Source organism: Saccoglossus kowalevskii, chromosome 5 (genome assembly GCF_978046115.1).
Source record: "Saccoglossus kowalevskii chromosome 5, keSacKowa6.1, whole genome shotgun sequence".
Lineage (NCBI taxonomy): Eukaryota > Metazoa > Hemichordata > Enteropneusta > Harrimaniidae > Saccoglossus > Saccoglossus kowalevskii.
The window spans coordinates 3,527,530-3,549,437 of NC_140645.1; the positions used below are offsets into that span (position 1 = coordinate 3,527,530).

At 37.9% G+C, this 21,908-nt stretch overlaps 2 protein-coding genes across 2 annotated transcripts; both read right to left on the bottom strand.

Moving 5' to 3' along the window:
* Positions 1-7,876: 7,876 nt before the first annotated feature.
* LOC102800676 (uncharacterized) lies at positions 7,877-12,710 on the bottom strand. Its single transcript, XM_085499074.1, has 2 exons — positions 8,235-12,710; positions 7,877-7,928 (listed from the first exon to the last, which is right to left on the bottom strand). The coding sequence occupies exon 1, from the start codon at positions 12,638-12,640 to the stop codon at positions 8,753-8,755; it is 3,888 nt and encodes a 1,295-aa protein (XP_085355200.1). The 5' UTR covers positions 12,641-12,710; the 3' UTR covers positions 7,877-7,928; positions 8,235-8,752.
* On the bottom strand, positions 12,658-15,789 carry LOC146742821 (uncharacterized). The gene is made up of 3 exons (XM_085499477.1): positions 15,568-15,789; positions 12,763-15,261; positions 12,658-12,671 (listed from the first exon to the last, which is right to left on the bottom strand). The coding sequence occupies exons 2-3, from the start codon at positions 15,080-15,082 to the stop codon at positions 12,658-12,660; spliced, it is 2,334 nt and encodes a 777-aa protein (XP_085355603.1). The 5' UTR covers positions 15,083-15,261; positions 15,568-15,789.
* Between the last annotated feature and the right edge of the window lie 6,119 nt (positions 15,790-21,908).

Sequence of the window (21,908 nt, forward strand, 5' to 3'; positions counted from 1 at the left end):
CCACTGTATATACACTAAATGTCCTATTCTCCACTGTATATACACTAAATGTCCTGTTCTCCACTGTATATACACTAAATGTCCTGTTCTCCACTGTATATACACTAAATGTCCTGTTCTCCACTGTATATACACTAAATGTCATGTTCTCCACTGTATATACACTAAATGTCATGTTCTCCACTGTATATACACTAAATGTCCTATTCTCCACTGTACATACACTAAATGTCCTGTTCTCCTCTGTATATACACTAAATGTCCTGTTCTCCACTGTATATACACTAAATGTCCTGTTCTCCACTGTATATACACTAAATGTCATGTTCTCCACTGTATATACACTAAATGTCCTGTTCTCCACTGTATATACACTAAATGTCATGTTCTCCACTGTATATACACTAAATGTCCTGTTCTCCACTGTATATACACTAAATGTCCTGTTCTCCACTGTATATACACTAAATGTCCTGTTCTCCACTGTATATACACTAAATGTCCTGTTCTCCACTGTATATACACTAAATGTCCTGTTCTCCACTGTATATACACTAAATGTCCTGTTCTCCACTGTATATACACTAAATGTCCTGTTCTCCACTGTATATACACTAAATGTCCTGTTCTCCACTGTATATACACTTAATGTCATGTTCTCCACTGTATATACACTAAATGTCCTGTTCTCCACTGTATATACACTTAATGTCATGTTCTCCACTGTATATACACTAAATGTCCTGTTCTCCACTGTATATACACTAAATGTCCTGTTCTCCACTGTATATACACTAAATGTCCTGTTCTCCACTGTATATACACTAAATGTCCTGTTCTCCACTGTATATACACTTAATGTCATGTTCTCCACTGTATATACACTAAATGTCCTGTTCTCCACTGTATATACACTAAATGTCCTGTTCTCCACTGTATATACACTAAATGTCCTGTTCTCCACTGTATATACACTTAATGTCATGTTCTCCACTGTATATACACTAAATGTCCTGTTCTCCACTGTATATACACTAAATGTCCTGTTCTCCACTGTATATACACTAAATGTCATGTTCTCCACTGTATATACACTAAATGTTCTGTTCTCCACTGTATATACACTAAATGTCATGTTCTCCACTGTATATACACTAAATGTCCTGTTCTCCACTGTATATACACTAAATGTCCTGTTCTCCACTGTATATACACTAAATGTCATGTTCTCCACTGTATATACACTAAATGTCATGTTCTCCACTGTATATACACTAAATGTCCTGTTCTCCACTGTATATACACTAAATGTCCTATTCTCCACTGTATATACACTAAATGTCCTGTTCTCCACTGTATATACACTAAATGTCCTGTTCTCCACTGTATATACACTAAATGTCATGTTCTCCACTGTATATACACTAAATGTCCTGTTCTCCACTGTATATACACTTAATGTCCTGTTCTCCACTGTATATACACTAAATGTCCTGTTCTCCACTGTATATACACTAAATGTCATGTTCTCCACTGTATATACACTAAATGTCCTGTTCTCCACTGTATATACACTAAATGTCCTGTTCTCCACTGTATATACACTAAATGTCCTGTTCTCCACTGTATATACACTAAATGTCCTGTTCTCCACTGTATATACACTAAATGTCCTGTTCTCCACTGTATATACACTAAATGTCCTGTTCTCCACTGTATATACACTAAATGTCATGTTCTCCACTGTATATACACTAAATGTCCTGTTCTCCACTGTATATACACTAAATGTCCTGTTCTCCACTGTATATACACTAAATGTCCTGTTCTCCACTGTATATACACTAAATGTCATGTTCTCCACTGTATATACACTAAATGTCCTGTTCTCCACTGTATATACACTAAATGTCCTGTTCTCCACTGTATATACACTAAATGTCCTGTTCTCCACTGTATATACACTAAATGTCCTGTTCTCCACTGTATATACACTAAATGTCATGTTCTCCACTGTATATACACTAAATGTCCTGTTCTCCACTGTATATACACTAAATGTCATGTTCTCCACTGTATATACACTAAATGTCCTGTTCTCCACTGTATATACACTAAATGTCATGTTCTCCACTGTATATACACTAAATGTCCTGTTCTCCACTGTATATACACTAAATGTCATGTTCTCCACTGTATATACACTAAATGTCCTGTTCTCCACTGTATATACACTAAATGTCATGTTCTCCACTGTATATACACTAAATGTCCTGTTCTCCACTGTATATACACTAAATGTCCTGTTCTCCACTGTATATACACTTAATGTCCTGTTCTCCACTGTATATACACTAAATGTCCTGTTCTCCACTGTATATACACTAAATGTCCTGTTCTCCACTGTATATACACTAAATGTCCTGTTCTCCACTGTATATACACTAAATGTCCTGTTCTCCACTGTATATACACTAAATGTCCTGTTCTCCACTGTATATACACTAAATGTCCTGTTCTCCACTGTATATACACTAAATGTCCTGTTCTCCACTGTATATACACTTAATGTCATGTTCTCCACTGTATATACACTAAATGTCCTGTTCTCCACTGTATATACACTAAATGTCCTGTTCTCCACTGTATATACACTAAATGTCCTATTCTCCACTGTATATACACTAAATGTCCTGTTCTCCACTGTATATACACTAAATGTCCTGTTCTCCACTGTATATACACTAAATGTCCTGTTCTCCACTGTATATACACTTAATGTCATGTTCTCCACTGTATATACACTAAATGTCATGTTCTCCACTGTATATACACTAAATGTCATGTTCTCCACTGTATATACACTAAATGTCCTATTCTCCACTGTACATACACTAAATGTCCTGTTCTCCTCTGTATATACACTAAATGTCCTGTTCTCCACTGTATATACACTAAATGTCCTGTTCTCCACTGTATATACACTAAATGTCATGTTCTCCACTGTATATACACTAAATGTCCTGTTCTCCACTGTATATACACTAAATGTCATGTTCTCCACTGTATATACACTAAATGTCCTGTTCTCCACTGTATATACACTAAATGTCCTGTTCTCCACTGTATATACACTAAATGTCCTGTTCTCCACTGTATATACACTAAATGTCCTGTTCTCCACTGTATATACACTAAATGTCCTGTTCTCCACTGTATATACACTAAATGTCCTGTTCTCCACTGTATATACACTAAATGTCCTGTTCTCCACTGTATATACACTAAATGTCCTGTTCTCCACTGTATATACACTTAATGTCATGTTCTCCACTGTATATACACTAAATGTCCTGTTCTCCACTGTATATACACTTAATGTCATGTTCTCCACTGTATATACACTAAATGTCCTGTTCTCCACTGTATATACACTAAATGTCCTGTTCTCCACTGTATATACACTAAATGTCCTGTTCTCCACTGTATATACACTAAATGTCCTGTTCTCCACTGTATATACACTTAATGTCATGTTCTCCACTGTATATACACTAAATGTCCTGTTCTCCACTGTATATACACTAAATGTCCTGTTCTCCACTGTATATACACTAAATGTCCTGTTCTCCACTGTATATACACTTAATGTCATGTTCTCCACTGTATATACACTAAATGTCCTGTTCTCCACTGTATATACACTAAATGTCCTGTTCTCCACTGTATATACACTAAATGTCATGTTCTCCACTGTATATACACTAAATGTTCTGTTCTCCACTGTATATACACTAAATGTCATGTTCTCCACTGTATATACACTAAATGTCCTGTTCTCCACTGTATATACACTAAATGTCCTGTTCTCCACTGTATATACACTAAATGTCATGTTCTCCACTGTATATACACTAAATGTCATGTTCTCCACTGTATATACACTAAATGTCCTGTTCTCCACTGTATATACACTAAATGTCCTATTCTCCACTGTATATACACTAAATGTCCTGTTCTCCACTGTATATACACTAAATGTCCTGTTCTCCACTGTATATACACTAAATGTCATGTTCTCCACTGTATATACACTAAATGTCCTGTTCTCCACTGTATATACACTTAATGTCCTGTTCTCCACTGTATATACACTAAATGTCCTGTTCTCCACTGTATATACACTAAATGTCATGTTCTCCACTGTATATACACTAAATGTCCTGTTCTCCACTGTATATACACTAAATGTCCTGTTCTCCACTGTATATACACTAAATGTCCTGTTCTCCACTGTATATACACTAAATGTCCTGTTCTCCACTGTATATACACTAAATGTCCTGTTCTCCACTGTATATACACTAAATGTCCTGTTCTCCACTGTATATACACTAAATGTCATGTTCTCCACTGTATATACACTAAATGTCCTGTTCTCCACTGTATATACACTAAATGTCCTGTTCTCCACTGTATATACACTAAATGTCCTGTTCTCCACTGTATATACACTAAATGTCATGTTCTCCACTGTATATACACTAAATGTCCTGTTCTCCACTGTATATACACTAAATGTCCTGTTCTCCACTGTATATACACTAAATGTCCTGTTCTCCACTGTATATACACTAAATGTCATGTTCTCCACTGTATATACACTAAATGTCCTGTTCTCCACTGTATATACACTAAATGTCCTGTTCTCCACTGTATATACACTAAATGTCATGTTCTCCACTGTATATACACTAAATGTCATGTTCTCCACTGTATATACACTAAATGTCATGTTCTCCACTGTATATACACTTAATGTCCTGTTCTCCACTGTATATACACTAAATGTCCTGTTCTCCACTGTATATACACTAAATGTCATGTTCTCCACTGTATATACACTAAATGTCATGTTCTCCACTGTATATACACTAAATGTCCTGTTCTCCACTGTATATACACTAAATGTCCTGTTCTCCACTGTATATACACTAAATGTCCTATTCTCCACTGTATATACACTAAATGTCCTGTTCTCCACTGTATATACACTAAATGTCCTGTTCTCCACTGTATATACACTAAATGTCATGTTCTCCACTGTATATACACTAAATGTCATGTTCTCCACTGTATATACACTAAATGTCCTGTTCTCCACTGTATATACACTAAATGTCCTGTTCTCCACTGTATATACACTAAATGTCCTGTTCTCCACTGTATATACACTAAATGTCCTGTTCTCCACTGTATATACACTAAATGTCCTATTCTCCACTGTATATACACTTAATGTCCTGTTCTCCACTGTATATACACTAAATGTCCTGTTCTCCACTGTATATACACTAAATGTCATGTTCTCCACTGTATATACACTAAATGTCCTGTTCTCCACTGTATATACACTAAATGTCCTGTTCTCCACTGTATATACACTAAATGTCATGTTCTCCACTGTATATACACTAAATGTCCTGTTCTCCACTGTATATACACTAAATGTCCTGTTCTCCACTGTATATACACTAAATGTCCTGTTCTCCACTGTATATACACTAAATGTCCTGTTCTCCACTGTATATACACTAAATGTCATGTTCTCCACTGTATATACACTAAATGTCCTGTTCTCCACTGTATATACACTAAATGTCATGTTCTCCACTGTATATACACTAAATGTCATGTTCTCCACTGTATATACACTAAATGTCCTGTTCTCCACTGTATATACACTAAATGTCCTGTTCTCCACTGTATATACACTAAATGTCATGTTCTCCACTGTATATACACTAAATGTCCTGTTCTCCACTGTATATACACTAAATGTCCTGTTCTCCACTGTATATACACTAAATGTCCTGTTCTCCACTGTATATACACTTAATGTCCTGTTCTCCACTGTATATACACTAAATGTCCTGTTCTCCACTGTATATACACTTAATGTCCTGTTCTCCACTGTATATACACTAAATGTCCTGTTCTCCACTGTATATACACTAAATGTCATGTTCTCCACTGTATATACACTAAATGTCATGTTCTCCACTGTATATACACTAAATGTCCTGTTCTCCACTGTATATACACTTAATGTCCTGTTCTCCACTGTATATACACTAAATGTCCTGTTCTCCACTGTATATACACTAAATGTCATATTCTCCACTGTATATACACTAAATGTCCTGTTCTCCACTGTATATACACTAAATGTCCTGTTCTCCACTGTATATACACTAAATGTCATGTTCTCCACTGTATATACACTAAATGTCCTGTTCTCCACTGTATATACACTAAATGTCCTGTTCTCCACTGTATATACACTAAATGTCCTGTTCTCCACTGTATATACACTAAATGTCCTGTTCTCCACTGTATATACACTAAATGTCCTGTTCTCCACTGTATATACACTAAATGTCCTGTTCTCCACTGTATATACACTAAATGTCCTGTTCTCCACTGTATATACACTAAATGTCCTGTTCTCCACTGTATATACACTAAATGTCCTGTTCTCCACTGTATATACACTAAATGTCCTGTTCTCCACTGTATATACACTAAATGTCCTGTTCTCCACTGTATATACACTAAATGTCCTGTTCTCCACTGTATATACACTAAATGTCCTGTTCTCCACTGTATATACACTAAATGTCCTGTTCTCCACTGTATATACACTAAATGTCATGTTCTCCACTGTATATACACTAAATGTCCTGTTCTCCACTGTATATACACTAAATGTCCTGTTCTCCACTGTATATACACTAAATGTCCTGTTCTCCACTGTATATACACTAAATGTCCTGTTCTCCACTGTATATACACTAAATGTCCTGTTCTCCACTGTATATACACTAAATGTCCTGTTCTCCACTGTATATACACTAAATGTCCTGTTCTCCACTGTATATACACTAAATGTCCTGTTCTCCACTGTATATACACTAAATGTCCTGTTCTCCACTGTATATACACTAAATGTCATGTTCTCCACTGTATATACACTAAATGTCCTGTTCTCCACTGTATATACACTAAATGTCCTGTTCTCCACTGTATATACACTAAATGTCCTATTCTCCACTGTATATACACTAAATGTCCTGTTCTCCACTGTATATACACTAAATGTCCTATTCTCCACTGTATATACACTAAATGTCCTGTTCTCCACTGTATATACACTAAATGTCCTGTTCTCCACTGTATATACACTAAATGTCCTGTTCTCCACTGTATATACACTAAATGTCCTGTTCTCCACTGTATATACACTAAATGTCCTGTTCTCCACTGTATATACACTAAATGTCCTGTTCTCCACTGTATATACACTAAATGTCATGTTCTCCACTGTATATACACTAAATGTCCTGTTCTCCACTGTATATACACTAAATGTCCTGTTCTCCACTGTATATACACTAAATGTCCTATTCTCCACTGTATATACACTAAATGTCCTGTTCTCCACTGTATATACACTAAATGTCCTGTTCTCCACTGTATATACACTAAATGTCATGTTCTCCACTGTATATACACTAAATGTTCTGTTCTCCACTGTATATACACTAAATGTCCTATTCTCCACTGTATATACACTAAATGTCCTGTTCTCCACTGTATATACACTAAATGTCCTGTTCTCCACTGTATATACACTAAATGTCATGTTCTCCACTGTATATACACTAAATGTCCTGTTCTCCACTGTATATACACTAAATGTCATGTTCTCCACTGTATATACACTGTAGGACGCAAACAAAAAGGCTAATGATCGGTCCCTTGTTGGATTATTGGGAGTTGTCAATGCGCTCTCCAAAAATATAAGAAACAAATGTCCGAACATAAACTTGACACTTTATTCCTTTCCACCACTGAGAAACGATTGACTGAAAGGTATACAGAGAAATAAAGCACATAAGTAAACAATACATTTCACGTAATCGATTGATATGCATAGTATACATGTACATTTTGTACAGTAATATTACTATCATCACAGTTAGCGACTACCTCACAAAAGGTAAAGATATCACAACACATCTTAGAAATACATGGAATTACACGCAGTAGATCGTAAAGCGTAAAGACTAGCGTGATCGGTAAACACGAGTCACATGTATACGAAGCAATGACCTCAAACAAACGTCGCAAAAGTCAGCAGTTCGTAACAAAGAAATCATATTTATGCTCACCGTAATATTAGACCCCAACAACCAACAACCTAAACTTCGCTTAGTGTAGTTCACTCGACTGCTGTAATTCATGCAAATGCGTCAAAACACCAGCAACACATGATGCGATCCGCCATTTCTCTCTGCTTTTTCCCGGTGCTATAAATAGCCACCTTACCAAATCTCAACTACAGAGGGCGATGGACTGTACAATAGCAAATTAGTATAACGTTATTTGGCCATAACATCCCGGCCTCCTAATTGTGTAAATACTTGAAACAATTACAAATAAGAAAGAAGGACAAATAAATCAACATGAATACGATGAGTCCATCGCATGTAACAACATGTGTTGATGCCAAAAAAGGAACGCTGCGAGCAAAAACGGGTACATAGTGCACACAACGCAAACAACGCAAACAACACAAACAGCGCGCAAAACACACACAGCCAGGATAGCCCACACAGCAATCCGACCCACAGGCTCCCAGATCTCCAAACCGGATATCCTGAAACAGTCATCCTGGAAAGTCAGAAAGTCAAGTACCACCACAGACAACATCAGCTTCCAAAATTATGCACAACTTGTCAATAGGACGTTCAAGGACATTTGAGCTTGTTTTCACTTTGGCTACTCTGACCAAGTCATTGCGGTCCCTCATAACTTCAATAACTCTTCCCATCGGCCAGGAGTTCCTTGGTGATGAGTTGTCTACCACCAGAACTATATCATCTACTGCCAGGTTTCTCCGAGGTTTTAACCACTTCTGGCGCTCTTGAAGCATTGGTAGATACTCTCTTAACCACCGTTTCCAAAACATGTCTGCGAGATATTGGATCTGGCGCCACCTACGACGTACATAATTATCATGACTTTGGAACACTCCTGGTGGTAAACTCTGATTGGACTGAAGAAGTAGCAAATGATTTGGCGTAAGTGGTTCTAAGTCATTCGGGTCATCTGAAAGCTGTGTTATTGGCCGACTATTTATAATGTTTTCCACTTCACAGAACAATGTAGCAAGACCCTCGTCATCCAAGTGAATAACTTGTTCTTTCAACAATCCAAAGAGAACCTTCCGCACCGTTCTGACTTGTCGCTCCCACACTCCACCGAAATGGGACCCAGCTGGAGGGTTAAACTCCCATCTAATATTGCTTTGTTGTAATGTTCCAGAGATTCTACTATGGTTCCACCTATTTATTTCATCACGTAACTCATGATCGGCTCCAACCAAATTTGTTCCATTATCCGACCGCACAATCTTGACCTGACCTCTTCGTGCCATGAATCTGCGCAATGCATTAATGCATGAGTCAGTAGTAAGCGAATGAGCCACTTCTAAATGTATAGCTCTGGTTGCCAAGCACGTGAAAACAACACCGTATCTCTTGATAACACTCCGAGCACGTTTAACTAATATAGGTCCAAAATAATCCACACCACTACGTGTGAAAGGGGGTTCATCTGGTGTTAAACGGTCCACAGGCAAACTTGCCATCTTTTGCTCACCAGCTTTGGCTCGATATCTGCGGCATATAACACATTTCGAGATAATTCTCCGAATGATTGTATTTGCACAAAGGATCCAAAAGTGTTGCCTTAGCTTAGCTAACATCGAATTCCTTCCTAGGTGCCCAACAGTTTTGTGTACGTCTTGCAAAATTAGATTTGCTACAGGAGAATCCTTAGGTATAAGAATTGGATGCTTTTCATCATCTGACAGTGCTGCACGATGCAGGCGTCCACCAACTCTGATAAGACCATCTTCCAGAATTGGATCAAGTTTATAGACACGGCTTGTCTTCTTAACAGTCATTCTAGTCTTATTATGAAGACCTTTGAGAAGTATATCCAACTCATCTTGGAAGTGACTTCTTTGTACATAAGTCACAATGCATCTTTCTGCCTCTTGTAGTATGTCGATATCAAGAGATGCAGACTTGAGGTTTACTCTGGACCTCATTTTTCTCATCTTGTCATCAACAAGCTGCTCTTGTTTTTTAGGATCTACATCTGCAGAGATACTTTCTCGCACTTGTTTTCGCAGATTGGCCCAATGTTGTAAATTTCTCTTACCAGTTAAGATCCATCCAACTGTCCGCTTCAGTGACATCCAGCTTGAAAAACGAGAAATGAGACTACTCATGAAGCTAGATTGCTCATCTATCAGAACAACATTTGAGAGCTTTTTCACTTCAGGATCCTCATCATGAATCCTCTCTAAGACTACTTGATTCTCTGGCCATTCCGATTCTGGAGACCACAGAAAATCAGGACCAGTAACCCATCTCTTGCATTTTATGAAGTCAGTTATTATCAAACCCCTTGAAGCATCATCTGCTGGGTTTAATTTCGTATTTATGTACCTCCACTGAGACACTTCTGATCCCTCACGAATTGTAGACACACGGTTAGAGACAAACGTATGGAAGCGTGTAGTCTCATTAGTGATGTATCTCAGCACTGACATGCTATCTGTCCAAAAATAGGACTTGTCAATGTTGTAATCCAACTCTCTCTTCAGTTTCTCATTCATTCGTACTGAAAGCGTTGCTGCAGTCAGTTCCATGCGGGGTATCGTCACCTTTTTAAGGGGTGCAACCCTAGATTTTCCCAGAAGTATGGAGCAATGAATTTCTCCTCTCTTATTGACCAGACGCAGATACGATACCATCCCATATCCTTGTTCACTGGCATCACTGAAATTATGTACTTGACATGAAAGTACTTCGCCAAAATGTTTAGGTTTATAACACCTCGCAACTGAGAATGACTCCAATTTTGGCAAGCCAGACAGCCATTTATGCCACACCTGAAGACCAGCCCTTTCAATAGGCCTATCCCATCCACTGCCTTGCTGCCACAAGCTTTGTAAAAGTATTCTTGCTGGGAGTATAAATGGTGACACAAGGCCGAGAGGATCATAGATGGAACTGACGATGGACAATATTCCCCTCCTAGTGGTTGGTCGGTCTTGCACAATAATTTTGAAGCCAAGCATGTCTGGTTCAACCAACCAAAACACCCCTAAAGCACGCTCAACAGGAAGATCATCATAGTCGAGGTTAAGTTGCTTAACTTCCTTAGAACGCTCTTCAGTCTGAATCGATTCTAAGACAACGCGACTGTTACTCATCCATTTTGTTAGGTTAAACCCACCTCGTTGACACAGATCTCTCAGGTCATGTACCAAACTTATAGCCTTAGTTTCAGATTCTACAGACTTTAAACAGTCATCAACATAGAAGTTTCTGAGGACTGTATTCACGACATCTGCACCAAAGAAGTTTTTGTTGTCTTCAGCGGTTCTTTGAAGTGCAGTATTGGCACAGCTGGGGGAAGATACCGCCCCAAACAAATGAACTGTCATGGCATATACTTCCGGTTGTCTGTCTAAGTCACCATTAGGCCACCACAAAAACCGCAGACAGTCACAGTCACCTTTTGGGATCCATACCTGATGAAACATTGCTTCAATGTCAGCCATCAAAGCGACGGGCTCTTGTCTGAAGCGTAGCAACACACCAAGTAAGTTGTTTGTTAAATCTGGCCCTTGTAACAGATGATCATTCAATGCTGTTCCCTGGAACCTGGCTGCACAGTCAAAAACAACACGTATCTTCCCTGGTTTTCGTGGGTGGTAAACACCGTGATGAGGAACATACCAAACTTTACCATCACTTCTACCAAGTTTATCTTCATGAACTTTCACTGCATATCCTTTACTAATAATACTTTCCATGAAGGCTGTGTAATCCATGTAGAATTCAGGATACTTTCTCAACTTCTTCTCAATACCTTTAAGTCGTTTGGTAGCATATTCTTTGTTGTTTGGCAGCTTCACATCATCATCTCGAAACGGTAAACTTATCTGATAATGTCCATTAACATGACTGATGGATTCATTCACTTTCATTGTGAACATCTTGTCTTCCTGGGAGGGCTCCCTCTTGTCGTCAACTGCACGCTCAGGAAAATCAAAATTGATAGAGCTTCTTACCATAAGGTCCAACTGCTTCAGCTCTTCTGATTCCTGTACAGCAATAATATCAGCTCTGTTAACTGTGTAGCTACCTTGCTCTCTGTTATCTTCACCGCGAACTACATTCCACAAAGTCCACCCAAGACGAGTTCTGGAGGCATGAGGACTACCTTGTGGGCCGGTGACTATTTCCAGAGGCGTGTATGCATCTGGTATCGCATTCCCAATCAACAAACCCACATCAGCGTTAATCTGGGGGACATGAACTCCCTGAAGATGGGACCAATGAGAAATATCATCCTGGGTTGGAATGTAATGTCGAGACACTGGCATCTTATCCTTTGTGTAAACCTTTGGAAGATCAATAGCATTTTTACATTGGAGATCACACACTTCAAGACCATGAACAATATAGGTGTTCATGGCATGTGGTACTCCCATAGTGGCAAGTGTAATCTTCACTTTTCTTCCGCTCAAACCAAGTTTCCTTACTAAACTTTCAGTACAGAAATTGATGCTGCTCCCAGGGTCGAGAAATGCGCAAGTTTCAATTGCCCGGCTACTATGCTTAACTCGTATTTTCACAGGAACAATTGTCATGGTACATTCACCATCTCCGGCCCCCATATAACACTGTTCCTTTGAAGCCATACTTGCCCAGGCACTCACAGGTCCAGGCTCAACCTTTGAGTTACCACCATTTCGTCTATCACCATTCTGAGATTTATCTTTTTCTTTAATATGTAAAAGTGTGGGATGCAGTCTTTTGCAATGTACACACGTCTCTTTAAACCGACAGTACTTCTTCTGGTGACCTATTTTGAGACATCCAAAGCAGAGTCCCTTGGACTTCAGGAAACTGATTCTGTCATCATGTGATTGTGCTGCCAACAGGCGACAGGCTTCCATAGCATGACTTGTACCATCACAATATATACATGGCTTGTCTTGAGGCTTCCTTGCTTGCTGAACATCAGTAGCACTCTTCTCATTCTCTTTATAACAAGAAGTTTCCTTTGGGTCTTGTTTCTGAGTATTTTGTTGTGCATCTGTAACCGTAGCAAAACTTGCCTTAGATGCTCTAGATTGTTGTCGTCTTTGGTTGCCGTCCTTGTTTTTGCCCTCTTCATGGTCAGTCCTGAGTGCATCTTTGCCATATATAGGGTCATTTACCTTTTTGGCTTCTTTCTTAATGAACTTTACAAGGACTCCAAACTCAACAATATCACCCCTTTCTTTAATGCCTTGCACAACACCTCTCCACTTCTCCTGCAGACTGGATGGTAACTTCTTAACTAGACTTGCCATGTTTTGGGGAAATTGTATTATTTTCACTGCATCAATACTTTTAACAGCATATTCGCATTCTTGTAGAAAAATGGAAAACGCATCCAATGCCTTCACATCATGAGCCTTTATGCTTGGCCAGCGTAAAGCTTCTTCCACATATGAGTTGGCAATCACCTCATTATCACCATACCTTTCTTCCAGTTCCCTGCGGGCAGCTGGATATCCCTGTTCTGGACTCAGATTACCATACCCAGTTACAATCTTATTTGCTTCTCCCACTGTGTATAGTTCTAAATAATTCATCAGCTCCTCTGCGTTACTTGTGTTAGCTACAACTCTAGAAGTGAACTGACGCATAAACTTTCTATATTGCATAGGGTTACCACTAAATTTGTTGATGTCGGATTGGGGTTTCTTTAATTCCCGCACAACTGCCAAAATGACTTCATCAGATGATTTGTGATTAGAGACAAGGGAACCGGAATCAGAATCACTCCGAAGACCACCCACGCGGCGCATGTCATGCACACTGCCCGCAAAGCCAGGGCCGCAATTATTGTGCACACTATCACCCCGCGCATAATGCATAGAATTCGCGCTGCGCTCATCAACACGCCTGTCACATGAAATGAACTCACCTCTATCCAGTGCTGGTGCCTTCACAACCGGTCGTGACTCATCATGTTTCCAATCTTTGGCAGGCTGTTCATCAATGCAAACATTATCTTGACATCTTGAATCATATTGTTCTTGTTTTATCACTTGATGTCTGTATGGTATATAGTCTCTACTCTGCTGATCATAACCACTTAATTCAAATTTATCGAGAACTTTGGTCTTTGCCTCTGCGATGGCCATCTCTGTTTCCAAGGCTAATTTTTCTTCTCGCAACTTTAAAGCTATTTTTGCTTCCTCTTGTTGAATTCTTTCAATCTCCAGTTTCTTGCGCTGGTCTAATGCAGCAACCCTAGCCAACAGTTCTGCTTTACGCTGTTCTTCCTTCAATCTAGCAGCAGATAGTGAACTGGATCGAGAAGAGGCTACACTACTTTGATATCTTCCTAATCTATTTCGTGTATAAGTACCAACACTGGAAACGCTGTCTTCTGGACTTATTCCGTGTGTCTTCCTTGATTGAGAATCTTGTTTACTAATCCAGTCACTCACTTTACGGTTAAAGCCTTGAAACGCCCTTTCATGCTTTTCAAACCAACTTGACTGAAATTCCCACTGCTCTTGGCCGGACAGGTATTTGACATATGCATCATGGGTATCCAGAAATTCTTCATATACTTCCATCCACGCTGTATATTTTTTTCTCACAACGTTTACATCTGTGGGTGTTTCCATTTGACCCAGTATTTGGTCTGTCATGGCATGCAGCTGCGTGCACAGTGACTTCAGTTTCTTTCTATTAATTTCCATTGCATATTCAAAACCCTTATCAGTGGGTATTTTTATCCGGGTACTGCGACGGACATCTGAATGATCACTACTCATGTGACTTCCCTTTCTGGCGGACCCTTGTGCACCAAGTGTTTCTTTGATGAAACTACGCATACTCAAATTTGGGTCAGTATATCGATGATCCATGTTCAAGACAACAACTTGCCTATTACGTCAATAGAATGTAGGACGCAAACAAAAAGGCTAATGATCGGTCCCTTGTTGGATTATTGGGAGTTGTCAATGCGCTCTCCAAAAATATAAGAAACAAATGTCCGAACATAAACTTGACACTTTATTCCTTTCCACCACTGAGAAACGATTGACTGAAAGGTATACAGAGAAATAAAGCACATAAGTAAACAATACATTTCACGTAATCGATTGATATGCATAGTATACATGTACATTTTGTACAGTAATATTACTATCATCACAGTTAGCGACTACCTCACAAAAGGTAAAGATATCACAACACATCTTAGAAATACATGGAATTACACGCAGTAGATCGTAAAGCGTAAAGACTAGCGTGATCGGTAAACACGAGTCACATGTATACGAAGCAATGACCTCAAACAAACGTCGCAAAAGTCAGCAGTTCGTAACAAAGAAATCATATTTATGCTCACCGTAATATTAGACCCCAACAACCAACAACCTAAACTTCGCTTAGTGTAGTTCACTCGACTGCTGTAATTCATGCAAATGCGTCAAAACACCAGCAACACATGATGCGATCCGCCATTTCTCTCTGCTTTTTCCCGGTGCTATAAATAGCCACCTTACCAAATCTCAACTACAGAGGGCGATGGACTGTACAATAGCAAATTAGTATAACGTTATTTGGCCATAACATCCACTAAATGTCATGTTCTCCACTGTATATACACTAAATGTCATGTTCTCCACTGTATATACACTAAATGTCATGTTCTCCACTGTATATACACTAAATGTCCTGTTCTCCACTGTATATACACTAAATGTCCTGTTCTCCACTGTATATACACTAAATGTCCTGTTCTCCACTGTATATACACTAAATGTCCTGTTCTCCACTGTATATACACTAAATGTCCTGTTCTCCACTGTATATACACTAAATGTCCTGTTCTCCACTGTATATACACTAAATGTCATGTTCTCCACTGTATATACACTAAATGTCCTGTTCTCCACTGTATATACACTAAATGTCCTGTTCTCCACTGTATATACACTAAATGTCCTGTTCTCCACTGTATATACACTAAATGTCATGTTCTCCACTGTATATACACTAAATGTCCTGTTCTCCACTGTATATACACTAAATGTCCTGTTCTCCACTGTATATACACTAAATGTCCTGTTCTCCACTGTATATACACTAAATGTCCTGTTCTCCACTGTATATACACTAAATGTCCTGTTCTCCACTGTATATACACTAAATGTCCTGTTCTCCACTGTATATACACTAAATGTCCTGTTCTCCACTGTATATACACGAAATGTCCTGTTCTCCACTGTATATACACTAAATGTCATGTTCTCCACTGTATATACACTAAATGTCCTGTTCTCCACTGTATATACACTAAATGTCCTGTTCTCCACTGTATATACACTAAATGTCATGTTCTCCACTGTATATACACTAAATGTCCTATTCTCCACTGTATATACACTTAATGTCATGTTCTCCACTGTATATACACTAAATGTCATGTTCTCCACTGTATATACACTAAATGTCCTATTCTCCACTGTATATACACTAAATGTCCTGTTCTCCACTGTATATACACTAAATGTCCTGTTCTCCACTGTATATACACTAAATGTCCTGTTCTCCACTGTATATACAATAAATGTCATGTTCTCCACTGTATATACACTAAATGTCCTGTTCTCCACTGTATATACAATAAATGTCATGTTCTCCACTGTATATACACTAAATGTCCTGTTCTCCACTGTATATACACTAAATGTCCTGTTCTCCACTGTATATACACTAAATGTCCTGTTCTCCACTGTATATACACTAAATGTCCTGTTCTCCACTGTATATACACTAAATGTTCTGTTCTCCACTGTATATACACTAAATGTCCTATTCTCCACTGTATATACACTAAATGTCCTGTTCTCCACTGTATATACACTAAATGTCCTGTTCTCCACTGTATATACACTAAATGTCCTGTTCTCCACTGTATATACACTTAATGTCCTGTTCTCCACTGTATATACACTAAATGTCATGTTCTCCACTGTATATACACTAAATGTCATGTTCTCCACTGTATATACACTAAATGTCCTATTCTCCACTGTATATACACTAAATGTCCTGTTCTCCACTGTATATACACTAAATGTCCTGTTCTCCACTGTATATACACTAAATGTCATGTTCTCCACTGTATATACACTAAATGTCCTGTTCTCCACTGTATATACACTAAATGTCCTGTTCTCCACTGTATATACACTAAATGTCATGTTCTCCACTGTATATACACTAAATGTCCTATTCTCCACTGTATATACACTAAATGTCCTATTCTCCACTGTATATACACTAAATGTCATGTTCTCCACTGTATATACACTAAATGTCATGTTCTCCACTGTATATACACTAAATGTCATGTTCTCCACTGTATATACACTAAATGTCATGTTCTCCACTGTATATACACTAAATGTCATGTTCTCCACTGTATATACACTAAATGTCATGTTCTCCACTGTATATACACTAAATGTCCTGTTCTCCACTGTATATACACTAAATGTCCTGTTCTCCACTGTATATACACTTAATGTCCTGTTCTCCACTGTATATACACTAAATGTCATGTTCTCCACTGTATATACACTAAATGTCATGTTCTCCACTGTATATACACTAAATGTCATGTTCTCCACTGTATATACACTAAATGTCATGTTCTCCACTGTATATACACTTAATGTCATGTTCTCCACTGTATATACACTAAATGTCATGTTCTCCACTGTATATACACTAAATGTCCTGTTCTCCACTGTATATACACTAAATGTCATGTTCTCCACTGTATATACACTAAATGTCATGTTCTCCACTGTATATACACTAAATGTCATGTTCTCCACTGTATATACACTAAATGTCATGTTCTCCACTGTATATACACTTAATGTCCTGTTCTCCACTGTATATACACTAAATGTCCTGTTCTCCACTGTATATACACTAAATGTCATGTTCTCCACTGTATATACACTAAATGTCCTGTTCTCCACTGTATATACACTAAATGTCCTGTTCTCCACTGTATATACACTAAATGTCCTGTTCTCCACTGCATATACACCAAATGTCCTGTTCTCCACTGTATATACACTAAATGTCCTGTTCTCCACTGTATATACACTAAATGTCCTGTTCTCCACTGTACATACACTAAATGTCATGTTCTCCACTGTATATACACTAAATGTCCTATTCTCCACTGTATATACACTAAATGTCATGTTCTCCACTGTATATACACTAAATGTCCTGTTCTCTACTGTATATACACTAAATGTCCTGTTCTCCACTGTATATACACTAAATGTCATGTTCTCCACTGTATATACACTAAATGTCATGTTCTCCACTGTATATACACTAAATGTCCTGTTCTCCACTGTATATACACTAAATGTCATGTTCTCCACTGCATATACACTAAATGTCCTGTTCTCCACTGTATATACACTAAATGTCCTGTTCTCCACTGTATATACACTAAATGTCATGTTCTCCTCTGTATATACACTAAATGTCCTGTTCTCCACTGTATATACACTAAATATCCTGTTCTCCACTGTATATACACTAAATGTCCTATTCTCCACTGTATATACACTAAATGTCCTGTTCTCCACTGTATATACACTAAATGTCCTATTCTCCACTGTATATACACTAAATGTCCTGTTCTCCACTGTATATACACTAAATGTCATGTTCTCCACTGTATATACACTAAATGTCCTGTTCTCCACTGTATATACACTAAATGTCCTATTCTCCACTGTATATACACTAAATGTCCTGTTCTCCACTGTATATACACTAAATGTCCTGTTCTCCACTGTATATACACTAAATGTCCTGTTCTCCACTGTATATACACTAAATGTCCTATTCTCCACTGTATATACACTAAATGTCCTGTTCTCCACTGTATATACACTAAATGTCATGTTCTCCACTGTATATACACTAAATGTCCTGTTCTCCACTGTATATACACTAAATGTCCTGTTCTCCACTGTATATACACTAAATGTCATGTTCTCCTCTGTATATACACTAAATGTCCTGTTCTCCACTGTATACACACTAAATGTCCTGTTCTCCACTGTATATACACTAAATGTCCTGTTCTCCACTGTATATACACTAAATGTCCTGTTCTCCACTGTATATACACTAAATGTCATGTTCTCCACTGTATATACACTAAATGTCATGTTCTCCACTGTATATACACTAAATGTCCTGTTCTCCACTGTATATACACTAAATGTCCTGTTCTCCTCTGTATATACACTAAATGTCCTGTTCTCCACTGTATATACACTAAATGTCCTGTTCTCCACTGTATATACACTAAATGTCCTATTCTCCACTGTATATACACTAAATGTCCTGTTCTCCACTGTATATACACTAAATGTCATGTTCTCCACTGTATATACACTAAATGTCCTGTTCTCCACTGTATATACACTAAATGTCATGTTCTCCACTGTATATACACTAAATGTCCTGTTCTCCACTGTATATACACTAAATGTCCTGTTCTCCACTGTATATACACTAAATGTCCTGTTCTCCACTGTATATACACTAAATGTCATGTTCTCCACTGTATATACACTAAATGTCCTGTTCTCCACTGTATATACACTAAATGTCCTGTTCTCCACTGTATATACACTAAATGTCCTGTTCTCCACTGTATATACACTAAATGTCCTGTTCTCCACTGTACATACACTTAATGTCATGTTCTCCACTGTATATACACTAAATGTCCTGTTCTCCACTGTATATACACTTAATGTCCTGTTCTCCACTGCATATACACTAAATGTCATGTTCTCCTCTGTATATACACTAAATGTCCTATTCTCCACTGTATATACACTAAATGTCCTGTTCTCCACTGTATATACACTAAATGTCCTGTTCTCCACTGTATATACACTAAATGTCATGTTCTCCACTGTATATACACTAAATGTCATGTTCTCCACTGTATATACACTAAATGTCATGTTCTCCACTGTATATACACTAAATGTCCTGTTCTCCACTGTATATACACTAAATGTCATGTTCTCCACTGTATATACACTAAATGTCCTGTTCTCCACTGTATATACACTAAATGTCCTGTTCTCCACTGTATATACACTAAATGTCCTGTTCTCCACTGTATATACACTAAATGTCCTGTTCTCCACTGTATATACACTAAATGTCCTGTTCTCCACTGTACATACACTTAATGTCATGTTCTCCACTGTATATACACTAAATGTCCTGTTCTCCACTGTATATACACTTAATGTCCTGTTCTCCACTGTATATACACTAAATGTCCTGTTCTCCTCTGTATATACACTAAATGTCATGTTCTCCACTGTATATACACTAAATGTCATATTCTCCACTGTATATACACTAAATGTCATGTTCTCCACTGTATATACACTAAATGTCCTGTTCTCCACTGTATATACACTAAATGTCCTGTTCTCCACTGTATATACACTAAATGTCCTGTTCTCCACTGTATATACACTAAATGTCATGTTCTCCACTGTATATACACTAAATGTCCTGTTCTCCACTGTATATACACTAAATGTCCTGTTCTCCACTGTATATACACTAAATGTCATGTTCTCCACTGTATATACACTAAATGTCCTGTTCTCCACTGTATATACACTAAATGTCCTATTCTCCACTGTATATACACTAAATGTCCTGTTCTCCACTGTATATACACTAAATGTTCTGTTCTCCACTGTATATACACTAAATGTCATGTTCTCCACTGTATATACACTAAATGTCATGTTCTCCACTGTATATACACTAAATGTCCTGTTCTCCACTGTATATACACTTAATGTCATGTTCTCCACTGTATATACACTAAATGTCATGTTCTCCACTGTATATACACTAAATGTCCTGTTCTCCACTGTATATACACTAAATGTCCTGTTCTCCACTGTATATACACTAAATGTCCTGTTCTCCACTGTATATACACTAAATGTCCTGTTCTCCTCTGTATATACACTAAATGTCCTATTCTCCACAGTATATACACTAAATGTCCTGTTCTCCACTGTATATACACTAAATGTCATGTTCTCCACTGTATATACACTAAATGTCCTGTTCTCCACTGTATATACACTAAATGTCATGTTCTCCACTGTACATACACTAAATGTCATGTTCTCCACTGTATATACACTAAATGTCATGTTCTCCACTGTATATACACTAAATGTCCTGTTCTCCACTGTATACACACTAAATGTCCTGTTCTCCACTGTATATACACTAAATGTCATGTTCTCCACTGTATATACACTAAATGTCATGTTCTCCACTGTATATACACTAAATGTCCTGTTCTCCACTGTATATACACTAAATGTTCTGTTCTCCACTGTATATACACTAAATGTCCTGTTCTCCACTGTATATACACTAAATGTCCTGTTCTCCTCTGTATATACACTAAATGTCCTGTTCTCCACTGTATATACACTAAATGTTCTGTTCTCCACTGTATATACACTAAATGTCCTGTTCTCCACTGTATATACACTAAATGTCCTGTTCTCCTCTGTATATACACTAAATGTCCTGTTCTCCACTGTATATACACTAAATGTCCTGTTCTCCACT

Bases quoted from the DNA above. Each gene is read 5' to 3' on its own strand.
- LOC102800676 (XM_085499074.1), bottom strand. From the start codon at position 12,640: ATGGGAGTACCACATGCCATGAACACCTATATTGTTCATGGTCTTGAA.
- LOC146742821 (XM_085499477.1), bottom strand. From the start codon at position 15,082: ATGGATCATCGATATACTGACCCAAATTTGAGTATGCGTAGTTTCATC.